Raw genomic sequence first — 23,243 nt, 5'->3', positions numbered from 1 at the left:
TTCACCCTCCTCATGGACCAGCGACCGGTGGCTTTCATGTTCAACAACACAAAACGAGGCAAAATTAAAAATGACAAAATTGCTATGTGGAGGATTGAACTCTCCACTTACAACTATAACATAGTCTACCGACCTGGTTCCCTCAATGAGCCCCCAAATGTCCTGTTCAGATGAAGCTGTGCCTCTGCACACACTGGCCAGTTGCAGTCACTGCACAATGAGCTCTGCCATCCAGGCATCACTCGCTTGGCTCATTTTGACAAGGCACGCAATTTACCCTACTCAATTGAGGATGTCAGGGAAATGACCAGATCATGCCAGATCTGCACAGAGTGCAAGCCACACTTCTACCGTCCCAGAAAGGCACACCTAATAAAAGCATCCCGGCCCTTCAAACATCTCACTGTCAATTTCAAGGGACCCCTGCCCTTCACGAATGGGAACGTGTATTTTCTCACTGCATTGACAAGTACTCTCATTTCCCATTCACCATTCCCTGCCTAGACACATCCACGCCATCTGTCACTAGGGCCCTAGACTCTATTTCAACCCTGTTCGGGTATCCCAGCTATATACATAGCGACCAGGGCTCACCATTTATGAGTGAAAAGCTACGCCAATTTCTTCTGGTAAGAGGCATTGCATCCAGCTATAACCCCCGGGAAACGGAAAGGTTGAGGAGGAGAATGCTACAGTTCGGAAGGCCATAAAATTGGCTCTCTGGTCCAAAGGACTTCCAGACGCACGCTGTCAGGATGTCCTACCCATGGTGCTCCACTCCATTAGGTTGCTACCTTTCACTGCGACTCCTCACAGGCTGATGTTTTCTTTTGAAAGAAAGTCAACATCAGGGACAACCCTTCCAGCTTGGCTTATAGCACCAGGACCAGTGCTGCTCTGAAAGCTCATGAGGAAGAGCAAATCCGACTCCCTGGTCGAGAAGGTGCATCTACTCCATGGCCAACCCCACTTACGCCTACGTGACATACCCGGATGGCAGGGACCTGGCACCCGCCAGAACTGAGAGTCCTCCACCTCTAGGATGCCAGGACACTGTTTTCACCCACAGACTTCATTCAAAAGGAAGGGATGAATGTAGTGAACTGCGAATTCACTACTGGTGCGATGCTCTAAGGACTGGCTCCTCCCCTGACTCTGCCCCCCACATATCTTATTATAAACCCTGGACCTCTGCCAAAACTCCAATTCAGTCCACAGACCACGTGTGCCATTCTTATTGAATAAAAGCATGTTGTACACTCTCTGGTCTTGAGTGCTCTCAGTCACACTACAATAATACTGATGTAGAATTGGGCCTAGGACACTTTCCTAAAGAATTGCAATTGTTAATTCCTGTGGAATGTTGCTGCCTGACCTGCTGAGTGTTCCAACCATTCACTGTTCTGCTCTGGTCTGGCTGGAGTTTATTATGGAGCCCACATTTATTTTTGTTACTCTATTTTTGCATAGTAGTAGAAGCTCTTAGAATCACTGAATATTTATGGCTATCTTATTCTCAATCATTCTTCTGTCTTTTTAAATTAATTCTTCAGTTGCTTACTGATGCTTTCTCAAACTATTCCAATCTACTTAAATTAAATTTTTTAATTTAGACATTCAGCATGGTAACAGGCCTTTCCGGCCCACGAGCTCATCCCTCCTAAATACCCCAATTAACCTACACCCCCCATACGTTTTGAAGAGATGGAGGAAACCGGAGTATCTGGAGGAAACCCACAAAGACACGGGGAGAACTCCTTAGAGACAGTGCTGGATTCAAACCTGGCATTGTAATAGCCTTGTGCTAACCACTACACTAGCCCTGCCACCCACTACGCTAACCATGTCACTCGCACTCTTCCTGACAACAACATAAACTACCCTCAACTCCTTAGCGAGCCAAAGAAATATCAATTTCCCTGCAGAGCTTTTCTAAATGGAATGAGTATTTGTTGAGAATGTTGAAATATTTCTTTCAATGCTAACTTTGTTTATATATTGAAAAATAGTTTATTCTAATTTGACAATCAAACATAGCTAATGCATCACTCATACATCATTGTTCTATCTGATTCTATTTTCTGGCTGTTCAGTGCATTCACAATTCCATTATGTTATAATTATATTTTCCTGGAGAATCTTTACTACGAGACTACTAATTAATCCGATGTCATTGCATGAAATGTCTGAAATAATCTATCACCTTGTTAGTCCTACCATGTTCTTTTCCAGAAAACTGTTCTGAAAGATTGAATAAACTCATCTATCAAAATGTTGCCCTTTTAATTTTCCAACTCAAAATGAAGATTAAAGTGATTATATTTGTTATGAGCCTTTCTTATCACTTTTCATATTTGTAGTTTAATTTTCTTCCAACCAGAGTTTTGACCATGCAAATTTCATTCCTTTTTATGGATAAAAATAAGTATCCTCCTCTGTTCTTATGAACAACCTTTATTTTTAGAGACATCCCCATTTCATGTCTTCATTTCCATTTTCACTTTTCCTATCTTTTCTAAATGTCAAGCATCCAAGAATTCAATCTTATGTATCATACAACTATTTTGTACTATCAGATAAAATAAAATATTCTAACATTATGTTATTTTCCCTTGACTTGATTTTGTTTATTGGTGCATGACTATATGACTAACTAAATTTCTTATCTCATTAGTGTCATACTCATAGAGATAGATACAGCATCAAAACAAGGTCAAAGATCAAGATTTCTTTATGGTCACGTACAAACATACATAAAATATGTTTAGTTAAACAAGAACCTCCGAAGTTGCTGGGGTTGAGTGGAATATACAAAAGTGCTGGAAAAAAACGTCTCACTCAGCATCCATAGGAAGTAAAAGGCAATCATTGTTTCTGGCCTGAGCCTTTGGTCGGGAATCTGGAAAAACAGGTAGACACCCGAATATAAAGGTGGGAGGAAGGGAAGAAGGAGAGGAGAGGAGAGAGTAAGAAAAGAAAGGAAAGCCAAGACTAACAGGTAAGAGATAATACTTTTATTTGCCCAATAAAGGCATTCAAAGGGTCTTCATTAATCCAGCACCCACTGAGAAGAGAAAGAGAAGTAAAAGAAAGTCTCTTCAGAGAAATTGAATGTCTGTGGATATTGCCACTTCCTCCGATGCTGCTTCCTTCCTGTGCCGCCAAAACCTCATAGTGAATCGGAGTTTCATGCATCCTAGTCACCCTTCTCACCTCTTGGTTCACAACTCCCGATATAATTAGGATGCTGTCAATGCTGGAGGCCCATTGGAGGCCTTGCTTGCCACTGATGCCCTCATGAATCCTGGTCCCAATACCTGGTTCTCCAGTAGCCCGCAGGCTGGTATGAATGTTTCGGCTGCTGAGCTCCTCACTGGTCCACTGCTATGGTCTCCTACACTTTAAGGTTTTCTGCCAGGCTTCATCTTCTTGTGGTGGTGTTCTCCTGCTCTGTGCCTTGTGCCGGTACCCTGATACCTTGGAACCTGCTGCTAGCCTTGTTCTACAGGTGGTTTACACTTGTACAAGGTTGAAGGGCGTGCCAGCTGGGTAGTAGGGACCAGTGAGCTGGGTTTGAATCTGCCGCTGTCTGTAAGGAGTTTGTACATTCTCTCTGTGACCATGTGGTTTTTGTCTGGGTGCTCTGGTTTCCTCTCACCCTCCAAAACGTACGGACTTAGTAGGTTAATTGATCACGTGGGTCTATTTGGGCAGCATTGGCCAGAGGGTCTATTACTGTGCTGTACTTCTTTAAATTAAAATCAAAACCATCAAAGCTAAAGGCACAAATTTTTGGAAATACTTAACAGGTCAGGCAATATCTGTGGAGAGAGAAACAGAATTAACATTTCAGATCATTATCACGATGAAAGGTATTGACCTTAAAGGTCAAGTTTGTTTCCACCTCCACGGATGCTGCTTGACCTGTTGAATATCTTCAACATTTTCTATTTTTATTTCAGATATCTAGCATTTGGAGTATTTCACTTTGGACTTGCTGAAACAGAACCCTTTACCACATATGGGTAAACATCCACCTTTAATTACTGCACTTGGTCACAGTGTGTCCTAACTTGCAAGTTTATTGCTGTCTCCATCATCAGTGAATCTAAATCCTACAGCTTCCACCCTGACAGCCCTGTGCGAGTATCTTCATAAGTGGAGAAATTATTCCAGCATCTTACCACAGGCAGTGAAGAGGGGCATTTAGTATTGGTCTTTAATCTAATATTACATCCTGTAAAATTAATGAATATCCCACTAATTTTCCCATCACCTCAGTATTCAGAATATGCTAATTTCTGTTGACTCTACTCGATTGACTTCAGATTTATTTTACCTGCACGTTTGAGAGTCTTGTAGATTGGACAGTTGTAAATTCCTTCCTGTGGTGGTTTTCGATTTGCAGTTGGGATTAACCAGATCACAGACATGTCTGTATAAAGTTCTTTGGGCCGCGATTCACTCAGTTGGGATGAAGTAGCTTCCCAGCAAGCCCCCTCCAGAAAGAGACCATAGATGTAGCATCCAATTCTGGGATGCATCAATTTATGAGGTTCATTTTCAATGATCTGTGTTTGGACAATACATATTAGATGAGTACATCATCAAAAATATAAATAAAAAATAGGTACCTTGTTTGCTTTTCATACAGAATATATTAAACTTGTTTGATATGCTAGCTGCAATTCAATGTTCCCTCCCTCAACCCTCACTTACCGGTCAGAACTTATTTATTTAAACAAGCTTTATTGTTTGCAGATCTTAATGAAAATTACACACTTTTTCAAATTACCATCTAATTCAGATACACTGTGTGCTGCAAAACATATGGTATTTACTTATAATCACTTTTAAGTCTAATACTATGCAGTACATTAGAGTGGAATTGTCAACAAATGTGGCTGAGGATGTCACATGAACCCTTACACCTGATTCAGGTGGAATAATGGCTGTTAACACCCATTTGTTTACAAGATTTGTTCTCTCGTGTAAGCACCTCACCAGTTAACACTTGGAAGCCAATTTTCCATTTATTTTGTGGGAATGGTAGGACAGGTTGAGACATTAGTCTGTGAGAAAGTTGCCTGGTTAGTGCCAATGTCAGATTTCCTCCAAACCCATCCACCTTCACTATATAAAAAAAATGAACACTAGAAATTTGAAATAAAAACAGAAAATGCTGGGAATACTCAGCAAGTCATTCTGAATTTATGAGAAGAGAAACAGAGCTAATGTTTCAGGTTGGAAGACTCTTGCTCAGATCTAGGAAGGAGACTAAGGAAACTTGGTAAGCTGACCTGCTGGACATGAATTCCTGCTCTGAATTTTACACTCCACCATCTTTGTTTCTGTATGGACGAAGATGGGAGGAACTGCTTCTCCCTGAGAGTGGTGAATCTGTGGAACTCTCTGCCCAAGGAAGTAGCAAAGGCTACTTTATTAAATGCAATTAAGGCACAGTTCAAGTTTAAGTTTATTTATCATCTGATTGCGCAAGTACAACCCGATGAATCAGTGTTCTCTGGTCCTTAGTGCAAAACATGACAAAACACACATACAGACAAGCAATATAAATGCAAGTCAAATAATACATATAGAAAAATAAATAAATATTGTTTAATAAATAGTAGAGTCTCTGTAGAGTCTCTGTCCCAGTTCATTTAGTCATTCAGTATTCTCACTGCCCTTGGGAAGAAACTGTTTCTCATCTTGGTGGTACTGGCTCTGATATTCCAGCATCTCTTTCCCATTGAGAGTAGCTGAAAGATGCTGTGTGTGGGGTGGTAGGGGTCCTCAATGATTTGCGTACCCTCTTCAGACAATGATCCCAGAAGATTACGTCAATGGGCGGGGGGGAATGGAGGGAGACTCCAGGCATCCTCTCTGCTGTCCAAATGGTCCTGTGGGTTTACTTCTGAATCAATTCTCTTCAGAAACTACCACTCTGTGATGCAGCTGGCCTGGACACTCTTGACGGAGCTCCTGTAGAAAGATGATGGTCTTGCCTGCTCCAGTCTTCCCAGGAAGTGCAGTCGCTATTCTGCCTTCTTAACAATGGAGGTGATGTTGTGCATCCAGGATAAGTTACTTGTTAAGTAGACTCTGAGGAACTTAATGCTCTCTACTCTCTCCACTACCAAGTTATTAATGTGTATTGGAGGGTGGTTGTTCCTGCTCCTCCTGAAGTTCTTGATCATTTCCTTAGTTCTGTCCACATTGAAACTCAGGTTGATAATTCTCACAGCATATCACAAGATTATCCCCCTCTTCTCTTGTGTGACTCATCATTGTTGCTGATGAGGCCAACTACTGTTGTATCACCTGCAAATGGGATGACTCTGCTGGAGCTGGATCTGGCATTGTGGAAGTGGGTCAGGAGCATGAACAGGAGCGAGCTGAGAACACAGGATGGTTAGTGTGTGCAGTTCCTTTGGTCGTTCAGCATTCTTAGTACCCATGGGAAGAAGCTGTGCCTCAGCCTGACGGTGCTGGCTCTGATACTCCTGTATCTCTTTCCCAACGGGAGTAGCTAAAAGATGCTGTATGCAAGGTAGAAGTGATCCTCAATGATTTTGTGTGCTCTCTTCATACAATGATCCCAGTAAATCACATCGATGTTGGGGGCTGGGGGTCGGAGGAGGGAGGGTGATTCTAGTGATTCTCTCTGCCAATCCTATTGTCCTATGGATTGATCTCCAATCCATTTCTCTGCAGCAACCGTACCACACTGTAGTACCACACTGTAATGCAGCTGGCCAGGACACTCTCGATCAAGCTTTATAGAAGGTTGACTTAATGGTGGCTGGTAGCCTTGCCCGCTTCAGTCTTCTCAGGAAGGGCAGTCGCTGTTATGCCTTCCAGACAAGTGAGGAGATGTTGAGTGCCCACAGTAGGTCACTAGTTAAGTGAACTCCAAGGATCTTGGTGCTCTTCATTCTATCTACTACACAGTTATTGGTATGTAGTGGAGGGTGGTCATTCCTGGTCCTCCTAAAGTTCACGATCATTTCCTTCATCTTATCCATGTTGAAATTCAAGTTTTGTTACTCCCACACCATTTAGAACCATAGAACCAAAGAACACTACAGCACAGAAACAAGCCTCTTCGGCCCTTCTAGCCTGTACCAAACCATTTTTTTTGTCTAGTCCACTGACCTGCACCCAGTCCATAGACCTCCATACCTCTCACATCCATGTATCTGTCCAAATTCTTCTTAAATGTGAAAATTAAGCCTGCATTCATCAGCTGGCAGATCATTCCACACTCCCACCACTCACTGTGTGAAGGTTTCCCCTAAGATTTCCCCTTTCCCTCAACCCATGTCCTCTGGTTTGTATCTCACCTACCCTCATGGAAAAAGCCTAGCTACATTTACTCTATCTCCCTTATAATTTCAAATCTCCCCTCATTCTATGCTTCAGGGAATAAAGTCCTAACCTACTTAACCTTTCCCTGTAACTCAGTTCCTGAAGTCCAGGCAACATCCTAGTAAATCTTCTCTGCACTTTTTCTATTTTATTGCTATCTTTCTGTAGGTGATCAAAACTGAACACAATACTCCAAATTTGGCCTCACCAATGTTTTGTACAACTTTACAATAACATCCCTACTCCTATATTCCATACTTTGATTTATGAAGGCCAATATGCCAAAAGCTCTCTTCACAACCTTATCCACCTGTGATGCCACTTGCAACGAGTAATGCATCTGTATTCCAAAGTCCCTCTGTTCTACAGCACTCCTCAATGCCATACCATTCACCGTGAATGTCCTTTCTTGATTTATCCTTCCAAAACACACCTCACACTTGTCTGCTTTAAATTCCATCTACCATTTCTCAGCTCATTTTTCCAGATGCTCCGGATCCCTCTGCAAGCTTTGAAAACCTTCTTCGCTGTCAGCAACATCTCCAATCTTAGATCTTTTCTCATTTCCTCAAAATTAGCCTTTCTCCAATTTAGAATCTCAACCTGAGGCCCAGATCTATGCTTCTCCATAATTTACAAAACTAATGGTATTATGATCACTGGACACAAAATGTTCCCCTACACATACTTCTGGTACCTGTTTTGTCTTGTTCCCTAAAAGGAGATCCAGTATTGCATTCTCTCTAGTTGGTACCTCTATATATTGATTTAGAAAACTTCCCTGAACACATTTGACAAACTCCAAGTCATCCAGCTCTTTTACAGTATGGGAGTCCCAATCAATATGTGAAAAATTAAAATTTCTAACATTATGTTTCCTGCAACTGCCTGCTATCTCTCTATAGATTTGCTCCTCCCATTCTCGCTGACTATCGGGAGGTCCATAATACAACCCCATGAGTGTGGTCATACCTTCCCATTCCTCAGATCCACCCATATAACATCCCTCTGGTCTGTCCTGGCTGAGCACAGCTGTCATATTTTCCTTGATGAACAATTCCACTCCTCCCCTTTCATTTCCCCCACCTCATTCTATCTCATCTCAAACAATGGAAGTCCGGAACATTGAGTTGCCTGTCCTGCCCCTCCTGCAACCAAGTTTCACTAAAGGCTACAATGCCGTAATTCCACGTGCCAATCCATGCTCTAAGCTCACCTGCCTTCCCTAAAATACTCCTTGCATTGAAATAGATGCACTTTAGAAAATTTACGCCACGTACAACCCATTGACTTCTAACTGCATGCAATTTTCACATAATCTTTTCCCTCCTCCACTTCCCTATCTGCTCTGGCACTCTTGTTCTCAACCCCCAGCAAATGTAGTTTAAACCCACTAGAGCAGCACTAGTGAGCTTTTCAACCTCTTCTCTGTAGTGCAACTCATCATTGTTGCTGATGAGGCCAACTACTGTTGTGTCATCTATAAACTGTTGGAACTGGTTCTAGCGTTGCAGTCGTGGGTGAGTAGCATGAACAGGAGTGGGATGAGCGCACAGCCCTGAGGTGTAACAGTTCTCAGCATGACGGTACTCATCATTCTGCTTCTGAACTAGACAGACTGCAGTCTTTCCATTAGGAAGTCCAGAATCAAGTTACTGAGAGGGGTGTTGAGTCCCAATGAGGACAGTTTCTCCACCAGCCTCTGGAGAATTATTTAATTAAACACTGAGTTGAAGTCAATGAACATCAGCCTGGCTTACGTAGCACTGTTCTCCAGATGGATCAGGATGGAGTGAAGGGACAAGGCTATAGCATCGTCTGTGGAACGGTTTCTTCTTGAGGCAAACTGAAATGGTCCAAAATCTCTGGGAGGTGTAATTTGATGAGTTCCATCACCAGACACTTGAAGCATTTCAAAATGGTAGAGGTCAGTGCCACAGGGTGGTAGTTATTGAGGCCTGTTATTATTGCTCTCTTGGGTATCGGGATGATGGTGGCTGTCTTGAACCCTGTGGGAATGATAGACTACTGCGCATGAGGAAGGGACTGCATTTCACCAGGAGGTACTCGATCTCTGCTGGCCAGAAGATACCATCAGTAATTTAAGACAATCTAGCCTCAACTGTTCTCTGCTTCCCTCAATCATTTTTGAAAGGTTGGTAAAAACTTCATAGCACATGTACATTATTATTATGTAGAGTATATGCCAACAAACTCAATATCATTATTAAATATAGTCTAATCAAGGCACTCATAAAATGGCCCAGTTAATGCAATGCTTGGCATAGATGAAAACTGTTAGATACTTAGACCAATAAATGTGTTAATCTCACACAACACTGTCCATCAGAGACTCTAATGCTGGTTCCAGTACTGAGGTCAGAAAAAAATTCTGTTTGCACTGAAAAGATCAGTTAGATCACAGTTAAATGTGGAGTTAAGCTTCTTCAATTCTACTCTTTAGCTCTAATCTTTCAAGAACATCTCCAGCAAAGGACATACACACAGCTAGCAGAGAAACTTTTCACTGAGATGAAAGTTGAATTGAAGTACAGGACAAAACTGTGAAGATCAATCATTATTCTGCTGTTCCCTTCGTCTCTTACCATGAAATCGAATGATATTATGTCAATAGGGATAACAGAGCGTCTTGCAAAATTCTGAAGGGTCCCTGTTAGAAATGCCTGTGGGAAGAAAAATCCACTGATCCAGAAGGCAGCTGGAATCCCTTTGATGATCCATTTCTGTAGGAAGTTGATTCTCTCAAGAAGATCTTCCACCCAGGTGGCCAAGGGTTTCAATGAAGGATAAGACTAGAAAAGAAGACGTGAGTATAAAATTTGAGTTCACTGAGTCTATAACATTTTGACAACTTCCATGTCAGGATATAAGAGATTAACATTTTAGTAACTTCCATGAAAGGGTATATGTGATTTGTTTTTGTGGCCTTTCCTGGTTGACCCTGCTCTCATTGGCCGGTTCGTGACTCCTCCCCCTTTCTTCCCCATAAAGGCTGTCATGCCACAAGCCAGCCCCCAGTTCGAGTCTGGGTCAGGGTGAGTGACCAACACAGGGATGGTGTCCATCTCTTGAAAATAAAAGCCTTCAGTCTCGGCAACTTCAGTCTTTGTGTAATTGGTCATGCTTCAATTTACAAGATTTTTTTTGAAAACCTGGACAAGTACATGAAGTTGGATCACTTGGAAATCGACCCAAGAGAACCCAAGGCAGCTGCTCTGGCACTGCTGCTTTGAAAAGTTCCTCACAGCCTCCTCAGCTATGGATATCCTGAAGGACCAGTATAAAGTTCAGGTAAACAAGGTCTATGTGCAGCATATACTCCACTCATGCAGGCAGAAACCAGGGGAAACTCAACAACTTTGTCAGAGCTCTGCAGGAGCTCACGAGGGACTGCAACTGCCAGGCTGAGTGCAAGACAGCACACACAGCTGCTGATCAGGCGTAACAGGCGTCTGCTCCGACTATGTGAGGCAAAGGCTACTCGAACAGAGACAATTGAGCCTACCTCAGACCACTGAACTGGCAAACACTCTCGAGGAAGACTCCAACAAACACATGGCTGCCTTGTGGGGAACACGGGGGTTGCCATCTTGGGAGGCGGCATCACAAACTTCCTCCCACTCTGAACTGACTACCGCTGCATTAGTGACCACATGAAGTGCTACTTCTGCAGGCAGACTAAGCACCCGAAGATGCGCTGCCCAGCCAGGGACGCCAACTGTGGGAAGAAAGGACACTTCACAAACGCCTGCAAGTCCAGACCAATCTCAAGTTCCAGTAGTGCCGCGTGCAAGCAGGGCCAGTTATCTTCGATGCTGTCACTTCCACCGTCACTTCTGGGGACCTGCGACAGCCACCATGCACATCACAGAGACCACCACCCATGATGATGCCACTTCCACCTTCTTTCCCTTCTCTTCAGGTGAACTACGACGGGGCCACTTGCATGCCATGGATGCTGCCATCTTGGGTGCCATCTTACCAGACCACCAGGAGCCAACATAACTCCTCAGATGATGAGCCAATAATGGCATCAATAACCCTCAATCAGGGGAGGAGTCACGTGATGGAGTAGTGGCCGGACGGAGAACTCCAGCCCTCTCCAGAAAAGTCGGGAAAAACAAGAGAAAATACAAAGGCACAGAAATAAAAGTTAAAGAAAAGTGAGTATAAAGGTGGAAAGAAGATGGAGACAAAAGAAGAAAAATCAAAATCAACGGTAAGAAGAGAGGAAGAGAAGACAACGGAGGAAAAAGGTGAAGGCCTTACCTGTCCGAAGAGGCCCGCTGTGGAGAGAGGAGCCTGCTACCTCAGGTCGGTAGAAAAAGTACAACAATGGCTCACAGAGCCGAGTAAAAGTGCGCAACCGCGCATGCGCGAGGAGTCGCGCATGCGCGATGCGCATGAAAAAAAACACACCGACGGGAGGGGGGACCAGCTGGGGAGTCGATCTCCACAGCCGGCAACGACAGCTGCAGAACACCTGCAGCAAGAAGAGACCACAGAAGACAATGAAAACAAGAAAGAAGAGAAGGAAAGGGCAACAAAGAAACAACAGATGGCCAACCCAGAGGAAGAAGAAGAGGAAGAATGCAGTGAAATAGATGAAGGGAAAGGCAAGGTAAAGGATATACTTGCTCTTGTTAGAGGATACATGGAGTCATTTAAAGAATGGCAAACACAGGAATTCAATGATTTAAGAAGAAGAATAAACAACACAGAAGAGAAAGTGAATAAAATAGATATGACCTTAACAGAAATGGGGAAAAAAATGGACAAGATGGAAGAATGGGCAGTAGCAGCAGAAATGGAGGTAGAAGACTTAAAAAAGAAATTGGAGGAATCTAATAAAAAAACTAAAGAGACACAAGAACTACTAGCTCAAAAAATAGATATAATGGAAAATTATAACAGAAGAAATAACATAAAGATAGTGGGCCTTAAGGAAGATGAAGAAGGCAAGAATATGAGGGAGTTTATAAAAGAGTGGATCCCTAAGACCCTAGGATGTCCAGAACTACAGCAAGAAATGGAAATAGAAAGGGCACATAGAGCATTGGCCTCTAAACCACAACCACAACAAAAACCAAGATCTATTGTAGTAAAATTCCTAAGATATACTACAAGAGAAAAGGTACTGGAGAAGACAATGGAAAAAGTAAGAGAGGGCAACAAACCACTGGAGTATAAAGGGCAAAAAATCTTCATTTATCCAGATATAAGGTTTGAACTCCTAAAGAAGAGAAAAGAGTTCAATACAGCAAAGGCAATTTTATGGAAGAAAGGGTATAAATTTATACTGAAGCATCCTGCGGTATTGAAAATATTTATTCCAGGACAACAAAACAGACTGTTCTCGGATCCAGAAGAAGCACGAAAATTTGCAGAACAATTACAAAAATAGACTGAGAGATGAAGACAGGTAATGAGAGTAAAAATGAACACGATTGATAAGTATGTGGGTAAAAACAAAAATAGACGGAGGGATGAAGACGGGTAATGAGGGTAAAAATGACCACGATTGATATGTATGCGGGTAAAGAGGTATAAGAGTGAATAGAGACAATGGGCATACGTGAAAGTATCTGTAATTAGAGGAAAACATAGATAGTATAGACAAGAATTAATAAGGGAAGGTAATGGAATAGAGAGAATAAGGAGGGAATTAAAAGAATGACCTTTGTGACATATGAAAAGTGAAATCTTTTCTGGGGGGGGCTGGGTTGGGGAAAAGAGCGGTCACTGCAAAATCAGTTGACGCTTGCGAGTGGATTCGCAAATCCAAATGGAGAGGGGAGATGTGGTTGTCCGACAAGGGATAAAGGACAACTCAGGAGGGGAAGGGGAGATTGGGGATAAAGAAGATAGAAATAGGAGAATAAGGAAAATATTGGATGTTGTAGGAATGTTGTCTGGTAAAGAGTTGAAAATAAGAAAACAGAAATGGAAAAGGAGGAAAGGTAATGATGGAAAAACGGAAAGAGAAGATAAACAAAATATAAAATGGCTACGCTGAACTATATGACTCTAAATATTAATGGAATACATAACCAAATTAAAAGGAAGAAACTACTAAATTTACTGAAAAAGGAAAAAATAGATATAGCATTTGTCCAAGAAACACACTTAACTGAATTGGAGCACAAGAAATTAAAGAGAGATTGGGTAGGACATGTAACAGCAGCATCGTATAATTCAAAAGCAAGAGGAGTGGCTATATTAATTAGTAAAAATGTGCCATTTAAAATAGAAGAGGAAATAATAGATCCAGCAGGGAGATATGTTATGATAAAATGTCAGATATATTCGGAGCTTTGGAATCTACTTAATATATATTCACCTAACGAAGAAGATCAAAAGTTTATGCAAGATATCTTTTTGAAGGTAGCTAATACGCAAGGGAACATACTAATAGGAGGGGATTTCAATCTGAATTTGGATCCAAATATGGATAAAACGGGGAAAAAAATTAACAGGAAGAACAAAGTAACCAAATTTATAATTAAATCAATGCAAGAAATGAAACTTGTGGACATATGGAGGAAACAAAACCCAAAAGAAAAGGAATACTCATACTACTCGACTAGACATAAAACATACTCAAGAATAGACCTATTTTTGTTATCAGCTCGTATGCAAGATAGAGTAAGAAAAACAGAATATAAAGCTAGAATACTATTGGACCATTCACCCTTAATATTGACAATAAAGTTAGAGGACATCCCTCCAAGAATGTATAGATGGAGATTAAACCCCATGCTACTTAAAAGACAGGATTTTAGAGAATTTATTGAAAAACAATTAAAAATGTATTTTGAAGTAAATACGGAATCAGTGGAAGATAAGTTTATACTATGGGACGCAATGAAAGCATTCATTAGAGGACAAATAATAAGTTATGCAACCAAGATGAAGAAGGACTATAATCAGGAAACAGAGCAGTTGGAAAGGGAAATAGTAAACATAGAAAAAAAATTAGCAATAAAGGAAGATACAACCAAAAGAAGAGAATTGGCAGATAAAAAAATAAAATATGAAACATTACAAACATATAAGGTGGAGAAGAATATAATGAAGACAAAACAGAAATATTATGAACTAGGTGAAAAAACACACAAAATCTTAGCATGGCAGCTTAAGACAGAGCAAACTAAGAAAATGGTATTGGCAACAAGGAAAAAAGACAAACAAATTACATATAATCCAAAAGAAATTAAGGAAAACTTCAGAGAATTCTATGAACAATTATACCGAACTGAAAACGAAGGGAAAGAAGGGAAAATAGATGAATTTTTGACTAAAATTGAACTACCAAAACTACAAATAGAGGAACAAAATAAATTAACAGAACCATTTGGAACAGTAGAAATACAAGAGATAATAAAAAAATTACCAAATAATAAGACACCAGGAGAGGATGGACTCCCAATAGAATTCTACAAAACATTTAAAGACCTATTAATACCGCCCCTCCTGGATGTAATCAACCAGATTGATGAGACACAAAACTTACCAGATTCATGTAAAACAGCAATAATTACAGTGATACTAAAACAAGGGAAAGATCCACTCTCACCAGCGTCATATAGACCAATATCTTTGCTAAACACAGATTATAAGATAATAGCTAAACTATTAGCAAACAGATTAGCAGAACAGGTACCGAAAATGATAAATTTAGACCAAACTGGATTTATCAAAAAAAGACGCACAACAGACAATATTTGTAAATTTATTAAATTCATTCATGCAGTAGAAGGAAATAAAGCACCTGCAGTAGTAGTTGCTTTAGACGCAGAGAAGGCCTTCGACAGAGTAGAATGGAATTATTTGTTCAAAGTATTGCAAAAATTCAGTTTACCGGAGAAGTATATTAATTGGATTAAAGCATTATATAAGGGACCGTTAGCGAAAGTGACAGTAAATGGACATATATCAAAGCAATTTAACTTAAGCAGGTCAACGCGGCAGGGATGCCCACTATCACCATTATTGTTTGCGCTAGCTATGGAACCACTAGCAGAATCGATAAGAATAGATAATAATATAAAAGGAATAAAAATAAAAGACAGGGAATATAAAATCAGTCTATTTGCGGATGATGTGATAGTGTACTTAACAGAACCAGAACTATCAATAAAAGAACTATATAAGAAATTGAAGGAATATGGAGAAGTGTCGGGATACAAGATAAACGTAAATAAAAGTGAAGCAATGCCTATGAATAACGCGGATTTCTCAAAATTTAAGAAGGAATCCCCATTCAGATGGCAAATGCAGGCAATAAGATACCTAGGTGTACAAATAAACAAAAATCTAGGCCAATTATATAAACTCAATTACAATCCACTAATGAAAAAATTACAGGACGATTTAGAGCATTGGAAAGAGCTACCACTAACACTGATAGGAAGGATAAACTGTATTAAAATGAACATTTTTCCAAGGATACTATACTTATTTCAGGCATGGCCAATACAACTGACAGAAAAATTCTTCAAAGAGTTAAAGAAAATAATAAGGAAATTTTTATGGAGAGGGGGGAAACCGAGGATAGCACTAGATAAATTAACAGAATGGTATAAACAAGGAGGCTTACAATTGCCAAACTTTAAAAATTACTATAGAGCCGCACAATTAAGGTACCTATCAGATTTTTATCAAACAAGGGAAAAACCAGACTGGACGAGACTAGAATTAGATAAAATAGGGGAAAAGATACCTGAACACATATTATATAAATGGGACGAAAAATTGGTACAACATAGAACTTCTCCAGTATTACACCATCTCCTCAATATATGGAAGAAGATTCATGTAGAAAGAAATAAAACAAATTATCAATTACCAAAACTAATATTGACGCAAAATAAGCTACTCCCTTTTACAATAGACAACCTTTCCTTTAGAAAATGGGAAAAAAAAGGGATTAAAAGAATAGAAAATTGTTTTTCAGGAAGTAGATTCTTATCCTTTGAACAAATGAGAGATAAATACAATATAACTGGAGATCTTCTTCTTTGGCTTGGCTTCGCGGACGAAGATTTATGGAGGGGGTAAAAAGTCCACGTCAGCTGCAGGCTCGTTTGTGGCTGACAAGTCCGATGCGGGACAGGCAGACACGATTGCAGCAGTTGCAAGGGAAAATTGGTTGGTTGGGGTTGGGTGTTGGGTTTTTCCTCCTTTCCCTTTTGTCAGTGAGGTGGGCTCTGCGGTCTTCTTCAAAGGAGGTTGCTGCCCGCCAAACTGTGAGGCGCCAAGATGCACGGTTTGAGGCGTTATCAGCCCACTGGTGGTGGTCAATGTGGCAGGCACCAAGAGATTTCTTTAGGCAGTCCTTGTACCTTTTCTTTGGTGCACCTCTGTCACGGTGGCCAGTGGAGAGCTCGCCATATAACACGATCTTGGGAAGGCGATGGTCCTCCATTCTGGAGACATGACCCATCCAGCGCAGCTGGATCTTCAGCAGCGTGGACTCGATGCTGTCGACCTCTGCCATCTCGAGTACTTCAACGTTAGGGGTGTAAGCGCTCCAATGGATGTTGAGGATGGAGCGGAGACAACGCTGGTGGAAGCGTTCTAGGAGCCGTAGGTGGTGCCGGTAGATGACCCATGATTCGGAGCCGAACAGGAGTGTGGGTATGACAACGGCTCTGTATACGCTTATCTTTGTGAGGTTTTTCAGTTGGTTGGTTTTCCAGACTCTTTTGTGTAGTCTTCCAAAGGCGCTATTTGCCTTTTTTTTTTTTTTTTTGGCTATTTGCCAAACTACAGGGGAATCACGTTGCTCTCCATTGCAGGCAAAATCTTCGCTAGGATTCTACTAAATAGAATAATACCTAGTGTCGCCGAGAATATTCTCCCAGAATCGCAGTGCGGCTTTCGCGCAAACAGAGGAACTACTGACATGGTCTTTGCCCTCAGACAGCTCCAAGAAAAGTGCAGAGAACAAAACAAAGGACTCTACATCACCTTTGTTGACCTCACCAAAGCCTTCGACACCGTGAGCAGGAAAGGGCTTTGGCAAATACAAGAGCGCATCGGATGTCCCCCAAAGTTCCTCAACATGATTATCCAACTGCACGAAAACCAACAAGGTCGGGTCAGATACAGCAATGAGCTCTCTGAACCCTTCTCCATTAACAATGGCGTGAAGCAAGGCTGTGTTCTCGCACCAACCCTCTTTTCAATCTTCTTCAGCATGATGCTGAACCAAGCCATGAAAGACCCCAACAATGAAGACGCTGTTTACATCCGGTACCGCACGGATGGCAGTCTCTTCAATCTGAGGCGCCTGCAAGCTCACACCAAGACACAAGAGAAACTTGTCCGTGAACTACTCTTTGCAGATGATGCCGCTTTAGTTGCCCATTCAGAGCCAGCTCTTCAGCGCTTGACGTTCTGCTTTGCGGAAACTGCCAAAATGTTTGGCCTGGAAGTCAGCCTGAAGAAAACTGAGGTCCTCCATCAGCCAGCTCCCCACCATGACTACCAGCCCCCCCACATCTCCATCGGGCACACAAAACTCAAAACGGTCAACCAGTTTACCTATCTCGGCTGCACCATTTCATCAGATGCAAGGATCGACAATGAGATAGACAACAGACTCGCCAAGGCAAATAGCGCCTTTGGAAGACTACACAAAAGAGTCTGGATAACTGGAGATACAGCGCTGGCATATTACCAACTGAGATCCTACTTGAAAGATAAATTACGAAGCAATTTGAGTTTACCAGAGGGAAGTAACATTGAATATGTGATTACAGATACAATGTTAATCAAAAGATTTATAACAAATATGTATATTAAACTGCAAGAAAAGGAGAATGAGGAAACAAATGGTAAAACTAATCAAAAATGGGAACAAGATTTAAATATAAAGATAAAAAAGGAAACATGGGAGAAATTATGTTCTGGAACGATGAGAAATACAATAAATACGAGGCTGCGTATGATACAATATAATTGGTTACACAGACTATACATTACACCTCAAAAGTTAAATAAATGGGACCCAACAGTATCTGATAGATGTTTTCGATGTAAAAAAGAAAGGGGAACAACAATTCATGCAATCTGGACATGTGAGAGAGTAGAAAAATTTTGGGATGATCTCAATCAGATATTAAATAAAATAACAGAAAACAATATACCAAAGAATCCAGAGATCTTTCTCCTAAGTAACATAAAAAATAAAGAATTTGGAATTGACTTGGAAGATGCACAAAAAAGATTTGTTAAGATAGCCCTAGCCGTAGCAAAAAAATGTATTATGTCAACCTGGAAATTGGAAGATAATTTGAAAATACAACAATGGTATATAGAAATGAATAAATGTATTCCATTAGAAAAAATAACATATAGTTTAAGAAATAATATTGAAATATTCGAACAAGTATGGGAGCCTTACATTAAATACAATAGCGAAAACCTACCGGGAACAAACATTACCTAAGTTGATGGAAGGAGAAGAGAAGAAAAGAATGGACTCAGTAGAATTTCTGGTGTATTTTTGTTGAATGACAACATTGTCTGACTGGCTTAATGCAACTAGATTGTGTACCTAAAATGGATGAGAGGGGGGGTGGGGGGGTGGCTTGGGAGGAGGGAGGGGGGGGGGGAGAAAAAGTCACTGTATATGTGTGAAAAAGAGAAAGTGTATATCATGGCTAACGTGATTTATGGTGTGAAAAATAAAAAATTAAAAAAAAAAATAACCCTCAATCAGGACAGACCCCATCAACTCTCCAGGTCCATGATGGGTGATGGACATCTAGGTAAAAGCCCACCCCACTGCTTGCCTATTCGACACTGAAAGCTTCATTCACCTGGACTCTGTACAGCACTACTCCCTTGGGGTGAAGCCCGTGAGCCACTGTATCTCCATGGCATCCAAATTTCACTTGGCAAAGATTTGTGGCAGTTGCACAACTGACTGTCCAGGGCATAGTATACCAGGACTTTAAATTTCTTGTACTGCCACAGGTATGTGCACCCATCCTACTGGGATTAGACTTCCAGTGTATCATGAAGACTGTCCCCATGGAATACAATGAGCCCCATCCTCCCCTCATGGTCTGCAATGAGCAGTTTTTAAACTATCCACCCTCCTCTCATCATGTGGTTGACCATCAACCCCAAACCCAACCACCACGTCGACATGTGGTCGCTCCACAGTCTAGATCTCACCCCTGACAGTAAGTCCATCACTGCTAAAAGGTGGTGATATAGCGCCAGGGGAAGGGCATTTTTTTTTTTCAATTTTTTATTTTTCACACCATAAATCACATTAACCATGATACACACTTTTTCTTTTTCACACATATACAGTGCCATTTTCTCCCCCCCCTCCTCCCATCCCACCCTCCCTACCTCCCCCCTCCCATCCATTTAAGGTACAAAATCTAGGATACATTAAACCAGTCAGACAATGTTGTCATTCAATAAAAATACACCAGAAATTCCACTGAGTCCATTCTTTTCATTTCCTTTTCCTTCCGTTAACTTAGGTAGTGATTGTCCCCGGTAGGTTTTCGCTATTGTGTTTCATGTAAGGTTCCCATATTTGTTCGAATATTTCAATATTATTTCTTAAACTATATGTTATTTTTTCTAATGGAATACATTTATTCATTTCTATATAGCATTGTTGTATTTTCAAATTATCTTCCAATTTCCAGGTTGACATAATACATTTTTTTGCTACGGCTAGAGCTATCTTAACAAATCTTTTTTGTGCATCCTCCAAATCAATTCCAAATTCTTTGTTTTTTATGTTACTTAGGAGGAAGATCTCTGGATTCTTTGGTATATTGTTTTCTGTTATTTTATTTAATATCTGATTTAGATCTTCCCAAAATTTTTCTACTTTCTCACATGTCCAGATTGCATGAATTGTTATTCCCATTTCTTTTTTACATCAAAAACATCTATCAGATACTGTTGAGTCCCATTTATTTAACTTTTGAGGTGTAATGTATAGCCTGTGTATCCAGTTATATTGTATCATACGTAACCTCGTATTTATTGTATTTCTCATCGTTCCAGAGCATAACTTCTCCCATGTTTCCTTTTTTATCTTTATATTTAAATCTTGTTCCCATTTTTGTTTAATTTTACCATTTGTTTCCTCATTCTCCTTTTCTTGCAGTTTAATATACATATTTGTTATAAATCTTTTGATTATCATTGTATCTGTAATCACATAATCAAAGTTACTTCCCTCTGGCAAACTCAAACTGCTTCCTAATTTATCCTTCAAGTAGGATCTCAATTGGTAATATGCCAGCACGGTATCTTGAGTTATATTGTATTTATCTTTCACTTGTTCAAAGGATAATAATCTATTTCCTGAAAAACAATTTTCTATTCTTTTCATCCCTTTTTTCTCCCATTCTCTAAAGGAAAGGTTATCTATTGTAAAAGGGAGTAACTTGTTTTGCGTCAATATTAGTTTTGGTAATTGATAATTTGTTTTATTTCTTTCTACATGAATCTTCTTCCAAATATTGAGTAGATGATGTAATACTGGAGAACTTCTATGTTGTATCAATTTTTCATCCCATTTATATAATATGTGTTCAGGTATCTTTTCCCCTATTTTATCTAATTCTAATCTGGTCCAATCTGGCTTTTCCTTTGTTTGATAAAAATCTGATAGGTATCTTAATTGTGTGGCTCTATAATAATTTTTAAAGTTTGGCAGTTGTAAGCCTCCTTGTTTATACCATTCTGTTAATTTATCTAGTGCTATCCTCGGTTTCCCCCCTCTCCATAAAAATTTCCTTATTATTTTCTTTAACTCTTTGAAGAATTTCTCTGTCAGTTGTATTGGCAATGCCTGAAATAGGTATAATATCCTTGGAAAAATGTTCATTTTAATACAGTTTATCCTTCCTATTAGTGTTAGTGGTTAATCTTACCAGTGCTCTAAATCGTCCTGTAATTTTTTCATTAGTGGATAATAATCGAGTTGATATAGTTGGCCGAGATTTTTATTTATTTGTACACCTAGGTATCTTATTGCTTGCATTTGCCATCTAAATGGTGATTACTTCTTAAATTTTGAGAAATCCGCATTATTCATAGGCATTGCTTCACTTTTATTTACGTTGATCTTGTAACCCGACACTTCTCCATATTCCTTCAATTTCTTATATAATTCTTTTATTGATAGTTCTGGTTCTGTTAAGTATACTATAACATCATCCGCAAATAAACTGATTTTATATTCCTTGTCTTTTATTTTTATCCCTTTTATATTATTTTCTGTTCTTATCAATTCTGCTAGTGGTTCTATAGCTATCGCAAACAGTAAAGGTGATAGTGGGCATCCCTGCCGTGTTGACCTGCTTAAGTTAAATTGTTTTGATACATGTTCATTTACTGTCACTTTCGCTAATGGTCCCTCATATAATGCTTTAATCCAATTAATATACTTCTCCGGTACACTGAATTTTTGCAATACTTTGAACAAATAATTCCATTCTACTCTGTCAAAGGCCTTCTCTGCGTCTAAAGCAACTGCTACTGTTGGCGCTTTATTCCCTTCTACTGCATGAATTAAGTTAATAAATTTACAAATATTGTCTGTTGTGCATCTTTTTTTGATAAATCCAGTTTGGTCTAGATTTACCATTTTCGGTACATACTCTGCTAATCTGTTTGCTAATAGTTTAGCTATTATCTTATAATCTGTGTTAAGTAAAGATATTGGTCTGTATGACGCTGGTGCGAGTGGATCTTTCCCTTGCTTTAGTATTACTGTAATTATTGCTGTTTTACATGAATCTGGTAAGCTTTGTGTTTTATCAATCTGGTTGATTACTTCCAGGAGGGGCAGAATTAATAAGTCTTTAAATGTTTTATAGAATTCTATTGGGAATCCATCCTCTCCTGGTGTCTTATTATTTGGTAATTTTTTTATTATCTCTTGTATTTCTACTATTCCAAATGGCTCTGTTAATTTATTTTGTTCCTCTATTTGTAGTTTTGGTAGTTCAATTTTAGTTAGAAATTCATCTATTTTCCCTTCTTTCCCTTCGTTTTCAGTTCGGTATAATTGTTCATAGAATTCTCTGAAGTTTTCCTTAATTTCTTTTGGATTATATGTAATTTGTTTGTCTTTTTTCCTTGATGCCAATACCATTTTCTTAGCTTGTTTTGTCTTAAGCTGCCATGCTAGGATTTTTTGCTTTTTTTCACCTACTTCATAATATTTCTGTTTTGTCTTCATTATATTCTTCTCCACCTTATATGTTTGTAGTGTTTCATATTTTATTTTTTTATCCGCCAATTCTCTTCTTTTACTTGTATCTTCCTTCATTGCTAATTCTTTTTCTATATTTACTATTTCCCTTTCCAACTGCTCTGTTTCCAGATTATAGTCCTTTTTCATCTTGGTGACATAACTTATTATTTGCCCTCTAATGAATGCTTTCATTGCATCCCATAGGGAACTTATCTTTCACTGATTTCGTATTTATTTCAAAATACATTTTAATTTGTCTTTCAATAAATTCTCTAAAATCCTGTCTTTTAAGTAACATGGGGTTTAATCTCCATCTATACATTCTTGGAGGGATGTCCTCTAACTTTATTGTCAATATTAAGGGTGAATGGTCCAATAGTATTCTAGCTTTATATTCTGTTTTTCTTACTCTATCTTGCATACGAGCTGATAACAAAAATAAGTCTATTCTTGAGTATGTTTTATGTCTAGCCGAGTAATATGAATATTCCTTTTCCTTTGGGTGTTGTTTCCTCCATATATCCAAAAGTTGCATTTCTTCCATCGATTTAATTATAAATTTGGTTACTTTGTTCTTTCTGTTAATTTTTTTCCCAGTTTT

At 39.7% G+C, this 23,243-nt stretch overlaps 1 protein-coding gene across 4 annotated transcripts in view; it reads right to left on the bottom strand.

Annotated features, from left to right (window-relative positions):
* The window catches only part of dnah1 (dynein, axonemal, heavy chain 1), a 431,328-nt gene that overhangs the window by 8,327 nt on the left and 399,758 nt on the right, over positions 1-23,243 (bottom strand). For 3 of the 4 annotated variants that reach the window (XM_069936771.1, XM_069936772.1, XM_069936774.1), the window contains 2 exons: positions 9,978-10,184; positions 4,340-4,571 (listed from right to left, as the gene is read on the bottom strand). In XM_069936771.1, the coding sequence (XP_069792872.1) occupies positions 4,340-4,571; positions 9,978-10,184 (439 nt within the window). The remainder of the gene's footprint in view (positions 1-4,339; positions 4,572-9,977; positions 10,185-23,243) is intronic. The other variant, XM_069936773.1, reaches the window with a different exon arrangement.

The sequence above is a fragment of the Narcine bancroftii genome, chromosome 5 (assembly GCF_036971445.1).
Source record: "Narcine bancroftii isolate sNarBan1 chromosome 5, sNarBan1.hap1, whole genome shotgun sequence".
Lineage (NCBI taxonomy): Eukaryota > Metazoa > Chordata > Chondrichthyes > Torpediniformes > Narcinidae > Narcine > Narcine bancroftii.
The sequence above is the reverse complement of the archived record's forward strand: the minus strand, read 5'-3'. Positions and strand labels throughout refer to the sequence as shown.